General features: G+C 40.7%; 2 protein-coding genes across 3 annotated transcripts; both read right to left on the bottom strand.

Annotated features, from left to right (window-relative positions):
* Nucleotides 1-1,781: 1,781 nt before the first annotated feature.
* LOC146672485 (C-type natriuretic peptide 2-like) lies at nucleotides 1,782-4,194 on the bottom strand. Its single transcript, XM_085387070.1, has 3 exons — nucleotides 4,012-4,194; nucleotides 3,197-3,295; nucleotides 1,782-2,658 (listed from the first exon to the last, which is right to left on the bottom strand). Exons 2-3 carry the CDS (start codon nucleotides 3,293-3,295, stop codon nucleotides 2,353-2,355), a joined length of 405 nt encoding a protein of 134 aa, XP_085243196.1. The 5' UTR covers nucleotides 4,012-4,194; the 3' UTR covers nucleotides 1,782-2,352.
* A 4,658-nt stretch (nucleotides 4,195-8,852) lies between these two features.
* Nucleotides 8,853-16,468, bottom strand: eno3 (enolase 3, (beta, muscle)). Of its 2 annotated transcripts, none has more exons than XM_085386457.1 (14): nucleotides 16,341-16,468; nucleotides 13,578-13,667; nucleotides 13,402-13,497; nucleotides 13,260-13,318; nucleotides 13,088-13,157; nucleotides 12,111-12,244; nucleotides 11,714-11,830; nucleotides 11,529-11,634; nucleotides 11,097-11,294; nucleotides 10,327-10,403; nucleotides 9,971-10,095; nucleotides 9,790-9,898; nucleotides 9,195-9,253; nucleotides 8,853-9,107 (listed from the first exon to the last, which is right to left on the bottom strand). In XM_085386457.1, the coding sequence occupies exons 2-14, from the start codon at nucleotides 13,660-13,662 to the stop codon at nucleotides 9,038-9,040; spliced, it is 1,305 nt and encodes a 434-aa protein (XP_085242583.1). In that variant the 5' UTR covers nucleotides 13,663-13,667; nucleotides 16,341-16,468; the 3' UTR covers nucleotides 8,853-9,037. The 2 variants fall into 2 exon arrangements, with proteins under 2 accessions (XP_085242583.1, XP_085242576.1); XM_085386450.1 differs by lacking the exon at nucleotides 16,341-16,468 and adding an exon at nucleotides 13,829-13,871.

Here is a 16,468-nt window from a genome sequence, read left to right on the forward strand (position 1 = left end):
GTTCCATACACCACCAACACCATGAACCATCCACTGATGTAAATGGCACTCTGTTCAGAAAATCCTGACCAAAGAAGAATTATAATTAAGAAAACTTGGTATTTGCACAAGATATTAATATCTATCCAAAAGAACTTCATGATCAACTTTTAATAGAGCTGGTCATATCACTGACTTCAACTAGAAGCTTCAAATTATGAGATAAAAGAGAAAAACTGATAAATGAAAAGTGGCAGTGGACTTATCATAAGAAAGCTTTAGGAAATATGTAAAAGGAAGTCAAGTGATGTCTTCACTGTCTGTTTCAAAATAACACTCCAACAACAGTGACACAACTCCAGTGAACTGTTGCTTTCATTATATGTTTCATAATCTTTAGTTTAATAGTTATCAGGTTTATCGTATATTTGATAGTCATATGTAAAAAACCAAACAAACAGACAAACAAACAAAATGTTTCCGATGTGAAAGTGCAGCACCAACCTGCTACATTTGACTGTGTTGACGAGGACTGACTATATTATGTATTAAAAAACATTACGGTCAAATCATTTAAATAATATGATTTTTTTTTATATAGAAATAATTTGTAACCCTAAAGAGTAATATTTATGAGAAGGTCAGTAAAACAAACAGCTGACCTGTTTATTTATCACAAACATGTTTATGATAAATTAATTTGACGAATACTCAGACACGTGTTTTTAAAAACACTTCTTCCTTGTTCTAGCTTGGTTTTAGTGAAGCATGCTGTGCGCAAACTTAGGTAACTGCACTCACTGGCATCTGCCACATGAGGGCGCACTAATAACACAAACTAAAGGAGTCTCACGTGGAGACAAGGTAATAAACCATTTCCTAAAGAAACAGATGAAATGAACACAGGGTAAAAGAATAACTTTCATTACCTTAAACATCACAGAGCATCTTATAGTCTGCTATAAGTTTTCAAAACCAGATCACAGGCAATAAGAAGTAACCCTTGTGGCAAGGCTAATAAAAGTCTCTCCCGTTTTCTTGCTCATTTGCTGTGATTCTGTCTTTTCTGTTAAACTGCATCTATAAATAACTCACTTTGCTAAATTTCATACAATGGGATAAACCTGTAAAAATGATCCCAGTGAGCCAAAAGCTCAGGCTTCAGACTTGCTAAACAGTCACCTTACACATTACTGTTTACTTCATAACAGCCTGACATCATCTCAGTGGAGTAAGTAATTACAGTAAGGTGAAAACAGTTGAAATTAGGCTTTTATTTTAAAAACCTAGCATTGACTATTATTTTGGTCATCTCATAACATTAATGCATCTTCATAACATGCTTGAAGAGATATTTTGAAACTCATATGTCAAAACTTGGGAGCGATGTCACTCTTGAGTTAGCGAGTTCTTAAAAAGTAGGTTTTCTTTTGGTTCTCAGAAAGGTAGAGCGGTCCTGCGCAGTATCTTAGCTGTTCCTAGGACCGCGCTCTTCTGGACAGAGATCTCCGATGTTGTTCTTCTCAAGCTCTTCCCTGAGCCCTTGGTATTTCTCAAGTCTTTAACCTCAAAATGTTTTCCTGGTTAAACAACAGATAAATACATTCCTGCTGTTACAGAGCCATAATATGCATTCCTATTTAGGATTCTTCTTCCTTGTTGGAAGCACCATAATGTCCGTTCAGTGTCACCATAAACAGGAAGTTCACACAGTAAAAACTGAAACTTTCATTAATATTAATGTTGTAATAAATATCTGTGTGATGTTATTTACCTGTTGAATCAAAGCAACATAAGCCCAGTGAGGTTTTCTCTGTAGTTTATTGTTGCCTGCAGTCCGTCCACACAAACACACACATACCTGCATGTTTAACACATGGTCGTCTATTAAGCTGCTTTCACACATGCCCCACTGTGATCAGCTTTCCAGTACATCACCCGACAGAGACACATGTAAAAGCGCAAAAATGTGCAACACTATCAGATTGGACATTCATCTGTCTTTAACCTGCCATGTCCTGCACACATTATCCAGACTCCGCCCCTCACTGGAGCAACACAGAGTACTTCCTGTAATGAAAAGGCGTGTGAAGTGGATCATTTCCTGCTGTGAGCTAAATGCCTAATGTTCTTACACACACAAATATATCTACATGTTTAAAACATGTTCGTCTTTCACACACACAGAGTCCTGCTGGCTGCACTGGAGCCAGGCGTCAAGGGTCATTAGTACGTTTCCTTTAGTCCTTTATTAGTAAAGATCCAACATGAAGTCTTTGCCCAGTGGAAAAATTCATCCTTCTGGAGGTCAGAGGTCATGCAACGTCAGGCGGAGCTTAGGTCGTAGTGTAGTTACCATGGTGACACATATGTCTAACAGCCCAGACCACTCATGGACCCAATACGGTCCATCTTCATCCCAAAGCATCCTCTCCCTCCCATCATCGACTTGCGGCTCCACCTCCTCATCTTGGTCTGTTGCCGCAGGAAGTTGAGAAAGAACTGAGGGACTGCTTCAGTTCTGCTGTTCACTTGCTTTGCAAGGGTGTGGCTCACAGGCAGTACTGCAGAAGGAGTTGTGGAGGTGAGCTGTCCAGCTGATCCCTCTGTGATGTCATCAAAAGTGGGAGTGGCCAAGATGAGAGTTGAAAGACGAGAGCCAAACAGAGAGTGTAAAACCTGAAATACAGTCAGTAATCATCTGTGTGATTCACTGCCTTTTCTAGTGAATGTTGATAACTGTACCTCAAGTACACAGAGTAGTCAACTAATCAGATTACTCAGATTACACACTGGTCCCACATAACAGAACTTAGAGTAAGCCATATTATATATTTGTTAGTACTCTTGTAACGATGGGTCCATTAACCTTTGCCCCATATTTGAGTCTTTAAAACAAGTCTTTAAAACATCAAACAGATGACATTTTTTAAGTGTCACATTTATCTTCCTATTATGTGTCACTGATCGGTGGAGCACTGAAAAATCTTGCACAGACTCACTTATGCTGATGACACCATGCTGTTAATCTAAGATCATCTCTGACTATGAGATCTGTTTCATTGTATCTCTTTATTAAAGCTGACATAATCAATAAAAAGAGCAGAAACTATCGATGAAGACGATGAATGAAGATAATGAGGACAAAGATAATGATTAAAATAAAGGGTGTAAAAAGAGAATGAAGGTAATGATGAAAAGGAAGTTCTCCACTGACCTGTTTGTTGTCTCGTTGAGGTGACGGTTTTAACTCCGCAGCAACAGCGAGGAAGAGGAGGAAGATGAGGGAAATGAAAGGAGATGAAGCAGCAGCCATCTTTGTTTGTACAAAAAACATTTAGTTAAAAAAACACACCACCGTGACTGTTTTTAACCTATAAGCTTTAAGAAGAACATGAAATAGCTGAGTTACGTGTAGCTCTGACTGAAGGTTATTAAAGCCTACAGCGCCATCTATCGGTCAGAGGATTGCTGTGACTTGATAAAAGTGAATATTGTGGTGAAATAACCTGATCAGGAGATAAAAACTGATTGGGTCAAATTTTGTTGTGGTATTAAAAAAGAAACAAAAATATATTTTTAACATAAATTTGAATTTATTTGTGCATCTTAACAAATTTGTAGCTTTATTCACGTTTGTACAATTCTGTTTTTTTACAATGTGGTCATGAATAGTTTTTTTAAATTGATTATTACAGTCTCAGATTACAGATGTAGATTAGAGTCTACCAAACTGAAGGTGTTTAGATTTTTATTATTGAATTCAATTCAATACAATAGAGTTAAAAAACATTTTAAGTAAAAGAAGGCTAGAAAATTTAGACTTAAAATAAATTTTGATTTTTGTTATTTTATTATTAGATATGAATAAATCTTCATTGGGTTATGGGAGTTATTAAACTGGATTATTTAGTAAATTTCAATTTAGATTTTCTTTAATTTGATGAAATATTTTTGAAGTTTAAATGTCATTTTCTGATGTTTATGTATTAGTAAATTTGATGATTAGGACAATAAAGAAGCAGAACTTACTGACAAACAGTTTCTCAAAAATATTCCAACAAAAATCAAAGTCAAATAAAAGATTCTGCTGGTCGTCCGATCAATCCAACTGTTTTTCTCCAATCACAGTAATTGATTATCAGTCTCAGAACAAGTCGTATAAGCTTTTTTTTTTTCTTTTTTTAACTATCACTGGTGTCTGTCCTGTCTCATCTCAGGACCAGTCAGTATCTGTGTGCCGGCGGCGGGCTGGCACTTTTATACGACTCGGCGCTATGATGTCACACATTCTTACTGCTGTCACCCCAGACAACGGGTTCACACACTCACAACGACGCACACACAGATGAATGTGGACTCAATGGATGCATGTGTTACAAAAAACACTCAAAAAAACAAAATAGATAAAAATATTCAATCGACAAAGTTTAATCATGAAGTTCTGGAGGAAGTTCAAGGAATCCTTGAAGAGGCTTCTTTGGTTTGAAATAGTTTCCTTTGGTGTTTTAAAAGCATCTTGAAGTCCTTGTGGTGTTTCAAAGACCATAGAAGTGTTCACAAGTTTCATGAGGGTCTCAGATTGTCCTCATTGTAGCTCCAGGGTCTTACCTAGGTCAGTTTGAGGTGTCTTTACAACATTCAATGACTGAAAGGGTTGTGGGCCTCCAGATGTCATCTAGTGACCTGTAATAGAGCTAAAAATGTCTTGGCTTTGAAAACTTTCCAGGTGAGACAAACCCTCAAAACTACTCTCAAACATCTAGATGTTCTTGAAGAAGGCGAAATCTTCCATGAGTAATTAAGAACACAATAAATGGAAAGGAACAGGCTCATACAGTCCTGGAAATGGTTCAGGGTTCTTGAAAAGTTTCCAGGAGTCACAAATAGGTGCAAGTGGTATTTGAACATGTTGTAAAAGTCATGACAGGAGACAGAATGGGCCTCCTTCTACTGTAGTTTCAAGTGTCTATTGTTGTCATTGAGGAAGTTCCAGGAGCACTTTCAGAGTTTCTGGAAACAGATGTTGTTAAAGACGCGATTGCAGTAGGGTAAGTTGGAAATAGTTTATCTGATTTAGTCACTAAAGTACTAAAAGTATAGTAAAGAAGTATAGTCTTTGAAATGTTTCAGGGCTCTTGAAGATTCTGAAGGTAAAAAACAAAACAGAAAACTTTCTAGTTCAGGGGAGTCAAACATAATTTATTTTGTGAATTAACAAATAGTTTTTATAACTATAATTATATAATTAAAGGTCAGTCTGGACAATGACATACCAGAACTTTATTTTTCCAAACACATTTATTTCTAACAATTTAAGCTCAAAGAGTTGTACTGAGAAATTTCCTTCTTTACTCTGAAGAACTTCTAGGAGATTCTAAAGAGCTTTCAGAAGAGAAATGATCCTGCAGGAGGTTTAGGTATTCTTTGTAGGCTAGTTCCACATATACTTGACAAAATTCATTGAGTTAAATGGTTTATTGGTTCAAGGTTTCCAGGAAAAGTTTAGTAAGTTACTGAAGGTGTTGTAGATGTTCTTGAGAGAAAGCCAAAGGATGTGATTGTCCTTAAAGAAGGAGTTCTAGACTTTCTTGAGAACTAAAAGTCAGTAAAGATGTTCATGCAGACTAAAATATGTTCCACAAGTCAGCAACTTGTGGAACATTTTAAGGTACATCGAGATTCTCCAGCAGTTGAAAATAGAGAATCGAGCATGGGGAGAATCAAATAGATCCTGCACGGTCCTCAGGGTCCTTAAGGGAAAATTTGATTTCACTTCCAGGATTCTTCCAGATAGAATGAATGACTCAATCAGTCTTTCAGGGGCTTCCGGGATTCCTGGAATGACTTGGGTCTTTTAAGTGAGATACTTAAAATCTTCCAGGGGAATATGAAGATAATCCTGGAGTCCCAGATTAAGTTCCAGATGTTGAGTTGAATCCTAGAATATTCGGGAGCCGCCATTATAACCGCACCCAAAAGAAAGGATAGCTTCGCCTTTCCCTCCGTCTCCTTGTGACCCCTGACCCCAGTCGTCCCGTCAGCTCATAAAGCATCACCGTGGAGACTGAGTCGTGGTTTGCAACTATTTCCTGTGGAACGGGGCGGGGCCACAGAGGTTCACATGCTCCGAAGGATAGGTGTGTATGTATGGGTGTGTGTGTCTGTGTGTGTTTAATGACCCCCTGCTGTCTTTGTCCTCATCAGACAAAATCCCGCCCCCCATTCAACCTCACACGTCATCAGCCACGCATAACACACACACGCACACAAGGGCGGAATAACAGATCATCAATCACCTCATTAGAGAGGAAGATGGGTTATTATGTGTGTGTGTGTGTGTCAGCATGACAAGCAGGAAACAACAGCGCCTTTACTTCCAAAGAAGGCCAATCACAGGTCAGAGAGCAGCTTGTTCTTAATACAATAACACAATATTTACCTTTGTGTCACTTTCGGTGCATTTCAGCCCGACCAGTGCTGTAGGGCTGCAACACTGCACTGTAACACACACAGCTGCAGTTTTGCTGTTCTTACACAGCGATTGTAAAGTAACAAGTAATTATTTCTAAATGAGTTTTGATCGTTTTCAGAGTGAACTTCGGCACGGCTGCTGCTCATATCCAGGCAACAGGCTGCCTTCAGCCTAAACTCCTCCACCAATCAGCATTGACGTCACACCAGCGTGTGTGTGTGGACATGAATAGTGGACTCCAGTTGAGTGTGAGAAATCTGCCCTTCGTTCACAAGACTGAACACATAAATGTTTCACCTCTTTCTCACCACAGGATTTTATTTAAAGCTTATTTTCATATTAAAGATATTTATTGCTAAAACCTATTTAAAAACCTTCCAGAATAACCGGAAGCTATCAGCAGACCTAAGAGACCTGATCGTGGGCCAAAATAGGCCCTACAATGATGCTTGGAAGGGGAGGAAAAGGAAATGCAGATGGAGAGAGGTATTCTAATGAAGGCCGAAGACCCTAGAAAGCACCAAATGCTGCAGGAAAGAAAACTCATCTTTAAAGAAAGAAATTTCAAGGAGGAAACGAGTTGCTTTCCACCACTGGAGACTACCCTTAGAGAATAAGTGACACTGAACTGGCATAATGTCCTTTTAACTTTCATGATCAAAGCAGAGGCTGTTTGTAGCTGTGGGCAGAGCTGAGCCAAGTGCACTGAAAGAGTTCAAAGATTTTTAATGTTAAATGTTCAACTAGGAAGAAAAACACACTTTAGCTGCTCATAAATAAACAGGGATCCATACACTGGCATATACAAACTGCTTTGAATCAGTTGGTTATTCTTCATTGTGAAGCGTAGGAGTTTATCTGATGTAGTAAAACAGTCGTGCCTCCTGTTACACTCGTCGCACACGTCTCATTTGCATCTTTTCTGACTGCTGCAGGAAGCTGAGAGGGAACCTGCAGCTCTGCAGCTCATCCACTTCCCCTTTAGATGCATTGCTCAATCCTTATGTACTTTCATGGTATAACAACACTGAATGTGCAGCCTAATGGCATGAAAACCAGCCCCTTATCTAACACTCAAAGCTTATCTGTAGAGATCACGCAAGCTAAGATATTCACTGATGCTTATATGGCTAACTATTTTGACAAACAAGGGTTTTAAATGTTTGTCTTAATCTTATAGATAAGACCGAGAAACGTTTTCTTTTCAAATCCTCTTTTAGTTTGTAGCACAATAAAAATCACATGTGTAACAAGACAGAACTTTAATTCATTACAAACATTATGTAGGAATATTATTTCTAAATAACTGGACACGGATAATGACATGATATAATATACTACACTATTTCTAACCAGGAAGCTTAGTCTCATGTTTTAGGCTGAACGCAAAAGGTAGATATGAAACCTAAGAGGTCAGCTCATGTGTGACATATTTGAATGGCCCTACATCAGTCCCCGTGTCGTCAGGAAGAAACTCTGTAGCATTATCAACTTAACCTTTCGGGTTGATCAGAGCTTGCAGGAGGTGTCAAATTACACTTTATTTATAAAGTACTTCATGTTGATAACACTCGTTTTATTTTTAAACCACTGTAGTTGTCTAGTTATAAAGCATTTGTCAGTTTGACATCACCAAGTAGTCTTTGAAGACCTTGTTGGATGATAGCCCCATCTTCAAATTGTCAAAATGATCGTAGACCAGAGGAAAAAAAAACCAAAAAAAAAAACCAAAACACTCAGACAGGAAGTAGATTCATAGATGTTGATTCCTAAACGAGTTCTTCCGCCTTTTGGATCCATTTGTGTCAGATCTCATTAAACAGATGCTGATCAATCACCTAGCCAAGCCCAGAGATTGTCTGGTCCATGTTGGTCACTATGAGAACGCCTCACGGCTGGAATCAGCTTTGATAAAACCCATTACTGACTGCTGTGTTATCCAGGCTGCCTTTTTACTGATGCAGTTCAGATAATTGTTGGGTGGCTAAAAATGCTGATATACATTAACCAAATAGAAATGTCAATGGGAGGGAGAAAACTAAAGAACCCAGCCAACAAGGGGACATGAACCCAGAACCTTTGTCCAACCAAAAGTTTATTTTGTTTGTTGGTGTTTGGCTTGATAACTTCCATTTGATTTGTAGGAGTTACAGAAACACATTTGAAGCACACCTGAGGATTTTGAGGTGGAAAGCTGAAGGAAAACTTCAGAATATCAGTCTTTCCTATTAGGAAGCGATTAGTTGTTCACGTCAAGCAGAAGCTTGTTCTGAATGAGTTTTGTTCACCATTGCTGGTGAGGATCTGTACATGCATGATGCATTGAAGAGCTCAGCTCTTTAAGAAGTTTGAATGTAAAAAGACTATAAGCAGCCTAAATGAATTAAACTCGGAGATGTTTCCTTTTCACTCTTTAATGTTTGTCTTTTGTATAGAAAACATCATTAATGGAATTACATCTAGAGAGACAGTCAAGCCCACTATGACCTCTAACCCCTCACCCCCAGTGGAAAGGGGCAAGAGCCTTCTGGGGTCATCAGGTGTCAGTCAGTTGCCACAGCGACAGGAAGGCAGCATGGTGCTTTAGTTGATCTTTGGGTGGCGGAAGTCTTTGCCAGCGAACTTGGCCTTGCCTCCAAGCTCCTCCTCAATCCTGCAAGTCAGAGGTCATGATTAGCTGTGCTTTGTTTTTCTTAAACGTCTACTAGCCTGAGAATGACAAAAATCCTAAAGTTCTTACCTCATCAGCTGGTTGTATTTGGCCAGACGTTCTGACCTGCAGGGGGCACCGGTTTTAATCTGAAAGAAACAGTAGAATGAGATCAGCACTGGAGTTGTAGTGACCCAGTTTCCTACCCAGCACATTTAATCAGAAATAGGACCAGACAGTTCAATAGTGGTTTCCCTGCTTTTATGCAACCACTTATTTAAAAAAGGCACAAGTCACATTTATTCTTCTGCCTGCAACTGACCAGTGATTTTCCCACAAGACTCAAAACTTTGGGTCTTATAAGTACTGATGCACTTTAATTTTCATTTTGAGTCAGACCTCTGTAGATAATCAGTGTTCATATCAGTCCTTGATTATCAAGGCATTTTGCACACACCCAGCAGTTAAGATTCAAGTGATTTTCTTACAATTTTGCTTCAAAATGATCTTAAATCTTTCATTCAAGCTCAAATACATGAAGCAGTAGATTGACCAGCCATGTGTGAGCAGTCTGGCTTTTTCAAATGACTTTAAGGGGCATTTTTTGTTTTTAATGAACAAAAACTTCAATTATTCTTTGTGAACACATTAATCTCACTGAGACTGTCTGATGAAGTTTAAATACCTGTCCAGTGCAAAGTCCAACCACCAGGTCAGCGATGAAGGTGTCTTCAGTCTCTCCGGAGCGATGGCTAACCATCACACCCCAGCCGCTGCTCTGAGCCAGCTTACATCTGACAGGCAGATACATTTAATTAACTTTACGCAGAAAATGTTAATGTGGACTAAAACGACTGGTGTCTTACGCCTGGATGGACTCGGTGACAGAGCCAATCTGGTTGACTTTCAGCAGCAGACAGTTGCAGGCCTTCTTGTCCACTGCCTGCTGGATCCTCTTTGGGTTGGTGACAGTCAAGTCGTCGCCTACGATCTGATTAGAGCAGAAAAACCGACGTGTTACTATAGTAACACTATATTCCCGTTACTGAAGGTTTTCCTTGAGTTCTTCCAGGAAGAACTAGCTTGTATACTTGAGATTCCACAAGGCTAACAAATGTCTAGGGATGCCAATGATTGTGGCAAAGAGGGAAAAAAAAAAAAAAGAAGAAATCGAATGACAGTGAGGTTGTGTCACATGTCTGCATGCCTGTGTGCACCTCACCTGGATGTCTACAGAAGAAGTGAATTTAGCCCACTGCTCCCAGTCATCCTGGTCAAATGGGTCCTCAATGGACTGGACTGGAGAAAGAGAGACACTGAGGAGAAAGTTTCCACAGTAGAAATGCCACAGACACCCAACAGGCTCAATGATGCTACGGTGCTTAACAGTTACATGAATTCAATTGGAAATGTGCACACTGCACAAATCTTTGTGGTTCTCCAAATTATCAGTTGAACATCACACATTTTTAAATGGAAAAAATAAATTTAGAACCTCTCTAGAGAGATTTTAGAGCATTTTTCCTGCAATGAACAAGAAGGCAGCCTGACCACTTCCTGAACTCAAAAGGCTTATTTCACTCCCTCAAGAGCTCAAGTGAACTAAACCAAGTAAACATTTTGAATACTTCTGATCCAAGTATTCAAAAAGGAATTTGAGTTTCATACTTGGCAGCCTTGTTTGAAATTTAAATGCTTTAAGAGACCAATATATTCCATTCCAAAGACATTCGGTTAAACCACAGACTCAAAGCTACAGAATTAGTTTTGTTTCCTAGGTTTGTGAAAGACATTTGAAGACCATAAATCAAAGTCAAATCTCAAGCTCAATTTGACACATCAGTGCAACATTGGTTTAGTTGTCCAAATTCACTGCAGTTTCTCAAAGGTCATGGCTAAACACATCTTGTCTACATTCAGGATGCGAACAGATCATCACTGTATGTTCTGAAGTCATTCAGTGGTCATAGCAGCAGCTCTAGTCAATCTTACCAGGGTAGTTCTTGATAAAGCTGCGGTAGAGGTCACCCAGCTTTTCACCAGAAATGTGTCTAGAGGGGTCATCGGGGGACTTGAAGTCCAGGTCGTACTTTCCATTGCGGAAGAACTCTGAGGCGGCCACGTCCATGCCAATGATGATTTTGTCAGGGTAACCGGCCTTCTCGATGGCACTCTTCAACAGCTCCAGAGCTGTGAACACAAACTCTCATTGTTAGAAGTCATAATAACTTCAACCTTGAGTTGTGCCAAATGTGTATTATTAGTTTTCTAGTAATCAGCTCAACCACTGGTTAATTTAACTGTCTGACTAACTGAAGCAGCAGCAATACACACAAGTCTGCTTTAAATTCTATTGCATTAGCAGTCACATCAGTCCCAAGATAAACTACATAACGTCACTGCGTGGTCACGTGCAGCTCTCACCCTCATTATTCTCCAGGATGTTTGGAGCGAAGCCTCCCTCATCTCCCACGTTGGTGGCATCTTTTCCATATTTAGCTTTGATGACATTCTTCAGGTTGTGGTAGACCTGAAAACAAAGTATTTAAACAGTTAGACATCGGTTTTACCGTTCATAGCAGAAACATTGCAAGAGGGCAGGGTTTAACCTCAGCTCCAATCCTCATGGCCTCATGGAAGTTGGAGGCTCCAACTGGCAGGATCATGAACTCCTGCATGGCCAGTTTGTTTCCAGCATGGCTACCACCATTAATCACATTAAAGGCCTGCAGAAAGAGAAAGATTCTAAAAATACCATCCATATGCAAACTACCCAAACATAAGTTACAAAACACCTCTGGAGCTTAAATGAAACCACTGAATTGAAAATAAAAATCTGGTGCACAATAAAAATTGTCCAGAGGCTCACTACAAATTTCCCATAGGCTTGCACGTTAATAGCAAACTAAATAAAAAAAATAAAAATATAAGTAAAGTTGAGTCAAGAAGTTTGGGTCTTTAAAGCCAGTTTTCCACTTCACTTAAGCACAAGCCCCTCCCACTCACAGGCACAGGTAGGATGACATCTTTGTGACCAGCAAGGTCAGCAATGTGGCGGTAGAGGGGAACTCCTTTCTCTGCTGCTCCAGCTTTACAGACAGCCAGCGACACACCCAGGATGGCATTGGCACCAAACTTGGCTGCAAACAAAGAATCAGACATCCTTGCTTCAAAACAATCTGCATACAGTTGCACAGTACGGCCAAACTACCAGGTAAAGAGGGTCAAGAAATCCTCCAAGTTGTTTGAACTCATCTGTGTTTCCCCAAAAGTTAAGTATAAATATAACATTTGAATACATTCAGTACATGAATGAAGCATGAAGAGTGTTAAACCACGACTCGAGGGATGTCAATTGACTTTCCTTTACACGATTTGAGGGTTTCTCAAATATAATTGTGGGTTGAAATATTCTTCTTTCTAGTGAAGAGCTGATTTTAACCTGCCACTAGAAAGGTTAAACAGATTGTTGAGTCCATGGACTCAGGTTGAAGTTATTACAGTCATTTATTAAAGTCCCATCCTTCAGTACACAAACTTGGCAGACACAACTTTAAGTGCAGTGGAATTTCTTAATTTCCTCATGCCCAGCAAGTTAACATGAATGGTGATCCTCAGAGTCCATACCAGGTGTTCACCTGAATCAGTTACAATGTCAGAGGATCACAAATCTTAATGAAATATTAAGAAATCTGTCAGATGGCACATTTATTTCAGGCTATATAGACGGGTGCACCAGTATACCTGTATAAATGCCAAAGAAAGCAGTGCTTCCAGCTTTGTTTTCACTCTTTTTCTACAATTCACTTCAGCAGTTCATTTCCTGTTAAATATTTTGTTTACCCAGTTCTTATAACCTAATATTGTTTGGACTGGTTTTAAAAGAATTTGCCATTTTACGTCGCCACCCTTTTATGTAAAAACATGGAAGAAACAAATCTTAAATTCAACTACTTTTATGAGGCGAGTTTCTAAGTCCTTACATTTGTTTTCAGTGCCATCCAACTCCAGCATGAACTTGTCGATCTTCTCCTGCTCGACGACGCTGAGTTTCTGTACAGATGGGATGAAGTACCATTAGCCTGCAGTGAATCCCTGCAGTAGTTAAAGTGTATTAGCATCAAGCTAACATCAGCAATCCAACTTAACGGATACCTTCTCAATCAGCTTGGGGGCAATCTCCTTGTTGACATGCTCCACAGCCTTGACGGTACCTGCAGGGAAACACAGGTGTTAGCAGCTACGCTAAAAGTAGCATTAATGCTATCCCCAGCCCCACACACTTGACTCCTCCCACCTTTGCCCAGGTAGCGGCTCTTGTCTCCGTCACGAAGCTCCAGAGCCTCATGGACTCCGGTTGAAGCGCCGCTGGGAACAGCAGCCCTGAACAGACCTGAGGTGAAGTTTGACCGTCAGGTTACTGAACTCGCTGCAAACAGGAAGTGCGTCATGGTCAAAGTGACAGCTGCTCACCTTTGGCTGTCCACAGGTCCACCTCCACTGTGGGGTTTCCCCTGGAGTCCAGAATCTCACGAGCGTGGATCTTGGTGATAGACATCCTGACTGAAGGGGGAAGAGAACCAGGTGATTAGTTCAAATACAAAGAATCTTTTATAGAAGTGTCATCCGCACTGGGTCAAACATTTGTTTCATCTGAAATTTGACATGTTACTAAAAAAAAAAAAAAAAAAATCCCCGTGAAGAGGTCAGATTGAGTGAGAGACCTGCTGCAGAAATCCTGTTTAATGCCATGATGCCTCCATGATGACCTTTCTTATCAGACTCCACCCACACAACCAATCACAGCCCTGCACTCCTGACTGACAGCTACAGGGCTCAACAGAAGAATGGGAGAGACCATTCTGCAGGCACGAGGGGGGCATCATAGTCTGGCTGGGTTATTTATACCAACACCAGCCGTGTGGGAGCCTTTGACTTTTCCCCTGACCTTTCTGCAGAGGTCATGACTTCCTCCCTGCTGTTCTTGAGTTACACAGACTCTTATTAATGCTTGTGACATTTGAAGAGGCATTTCTGACTGAGCTGATATTAGCCTCCACCATGCATGACCCACTTCACCTCACAGCTGAAGGACTGGGCTTTATCTGGTTGCTAGGTCTCATACAGCAAGCTCTTCTGATTCTGTGCACACTGAGAAAAGCTGCTGTAGTAAAAGTGTTCTGGTCCAACTGTGTGAGCAGGTTCAGAGCGTCCGTCACATCTGCTGCGTGTTATGTAAGAGTGTGTCTGGGCAGATGCCATTTGAACAGCTGAGCTCTTACAGTACACTCCAAACCCCTGATGGCTTTTACAAACACTGTACACCTGCTTAGAGTTGAACTTGGCTGCAGATGAGTGTGGGTCAGCCAGCCTCTTTCAGATCTGCTTTCAGAATGAATAAACTGACTATAACAGCGGCAGTCTGACAAAGTCTGTTAAACACGAGGCACAGCAGCTCCAACCAAATTCTGAAGTCGCTGATCCTTCGAAGAATTAAAGTGTTTTTCCTGTACACAGGTTGGGTACATCTGAGCACCTAGATGTTGTTTTGATCCTATGTCAAGTCCAAGCAGATGAGTCACTGAAGTCTTTAAACTTTTAGGGGAAATCTGTTAAAACCCCGTTTTGTTATCATGAGTCTACCGTTAAACGTCTCAGGCAGATGGAACGAGGCCTGTTCATGCTGGGTGTGCTGAAAACTGAGCGAATTAAAGCTGACTGAGGACACTTAAATGCACACCAACTACTCATTTCACAGTCTTCTCACGTTTCTTTAAAAGGCATCACAATAACGCTGACCACTAAAAACAGTTTTTAGGTAGCTTTGTTCATCAGGACTTTCAGCCGTCAAACCCAAGACACTCACCTCTGCAGCTTCTGGCCTTAACAGCATACAAGAGGCTATAACTAACTCTCACAATGCAAAGCCAATCATATTATTAAGTTACTCAAGCATAAGTATGTTTATCGGTTTATGGTTAGAAATAAAATGATGAGAAAGGCACCTTCATTGGTTTTTACTACATGCAGGCCCAGCAAGTGGCCAACATGCTTTCTGGAGTCAGCTGTGAATACATTCAAGTCTAGTGAGTAACAGAACAGCTCACATGAGATCAAGCATGTGGCACCACGGGTCTGTGAGCTGCTCCTGCTCACTGTTGGTCAGCCGTGGAGAAGCATGAGTTTTAACATACAGACTGGGTCACCAGTATGTAATATCTCAAACATCAGACCACTGAAGGACGATGGGGAGGGGGCTTTACATCGATAATTAGCACAATAGCTTTAAGTCCATGAGCGCTCACATTAGTTATATTTACAGTGATGCATTCAGGGGGAGAGAGACTAGTCCACACATGGCTGCTTTGATACAGAAACATCATTTTGAAGGATTAGTGCCCCCCTTAAACCACACCCCTGTCTCCCAGACCCCTGAGGGGAGGCTACGCCTCATTTTAAGGTGCAGAGTGGCCATTTAGACACCCAGCAGGTCACATTTAAACCACCTGTGATCATTAGCTTTGAGTGAAGTCTGCTGCTAGACCATGTGGGACGAATGAAAACCTCTTTTATTGGCTGAATGAGCCTTAGCAGCCTAGCAGCGGGGCAGGTTTAGGGACACTTTGTTTCAGCCTGCTAAACAAACAAGAAATGAACCAATAACACAATAAAATGTCTCCAAGTGTAAAAGTTATCACACAGAAAGACGAGCGTTACACTACAGATGAATCAAAGTCACTCAGCAAGTAGAAAGTCAACAGAACAGAAGTCTTTTCAAAATGTAATAAAACCTTTTCCTTTAAGGTGAAAAGTCAGATTCAGGAAGTGTTGCTTGGAGTTTATATAACCTGCTTAAATGTGTGCAGATCTGAGCTCAGGAGGACTTTTAAATGCTAAAGAGTCACATTTAAAGCTCCCTGTGAGCACATGGAGGGTGTCCGTCCGTCCACGGACTTTGAGCCTCTCACGTCTGTCTGTCAGCTCTGTGACCTTCAGCCCACTCAAAGTCAAACCTTTCAAACTTTGTTCCCCTTCCTGCCATAAACAGGAACAAAATAAGTCTCCAGAACAGGAACTTAAGTTAGCACCTCAGGAGAACTTCTGCAAACTGAGCTTTCAGAGTAAAAGTCTAAAACGCATGCCACCAAACCAGAAGCAGTCTGAGCCGGACACAAACAGGAAGTTACTTAAAAGAGCTCCAAGCAGAGCCCTCAGCTGTCTGCCGTCCCAGCTTACCTGTTCAGAGGCAGTGAGCACGAAGAGGGGGCCGTCTGTCTGACTGTCCGACTGACGTGGAAAGTGTCTGTCTGTCCCCCAGCAGGGTTTTTATAGCCTCTCCCTGCAGCTGCAGCAGAAGGAGGAGG

The sequence above is a fragment of the Rhamphochromis longiceps genome, linkage group LG3 (assembly GCF_057381845.1).
Source record: "Rhamphochromis longiceps isolate RC_006_pf linkage group LG3, R_longiceps_female_GT1.1, whole genome shotgun sequence".
NCBI classification, from domain to species: Eukaryota; Metazoa; Chordata; class Actinopteri; order Cichliformes; family Cichlidae; genus Rhamphochromis; species Rhamphochromis longiceps.

Bases quoted from the DNA above. Each gene is read 5' to 3' on its own strand.
- eno3 (XM_085386450.1), bottom strand. From the start codon at position 13,856: ATGGCATTAAACAGGATTTCTGCAGCAG. The intron at 13,158-13,259 runs GTATCCGTTAAG...CCATCTGTACAG, and splicing joins CCCCCAAGCTGATTGAGAAG to AAACTCAGCGTCGTCGAGCA. The intron at 12,245-13,087 runs GTAAGGACTTAG...CTTTGTTTGCAG, and splicing joins GGATGGCACTGAAAACAAAT to CCAAGTTTGGTGCCAATGCC.
- LOC146672485 (XM_085387070.1), bottom strand. From the start codon at position 3,295: ATGGCTGCTGCTTCATCTCCTTTCATTTCCCTCATCTTCCTCCTCTTC. The intron at 2,659-3,196 runs GTCAGTGGAGAA...ACTGTATTTCAG, and splicing joins CTCAACGAGACAACAAACAG to GTTTTACACTCTCTGTTTGG.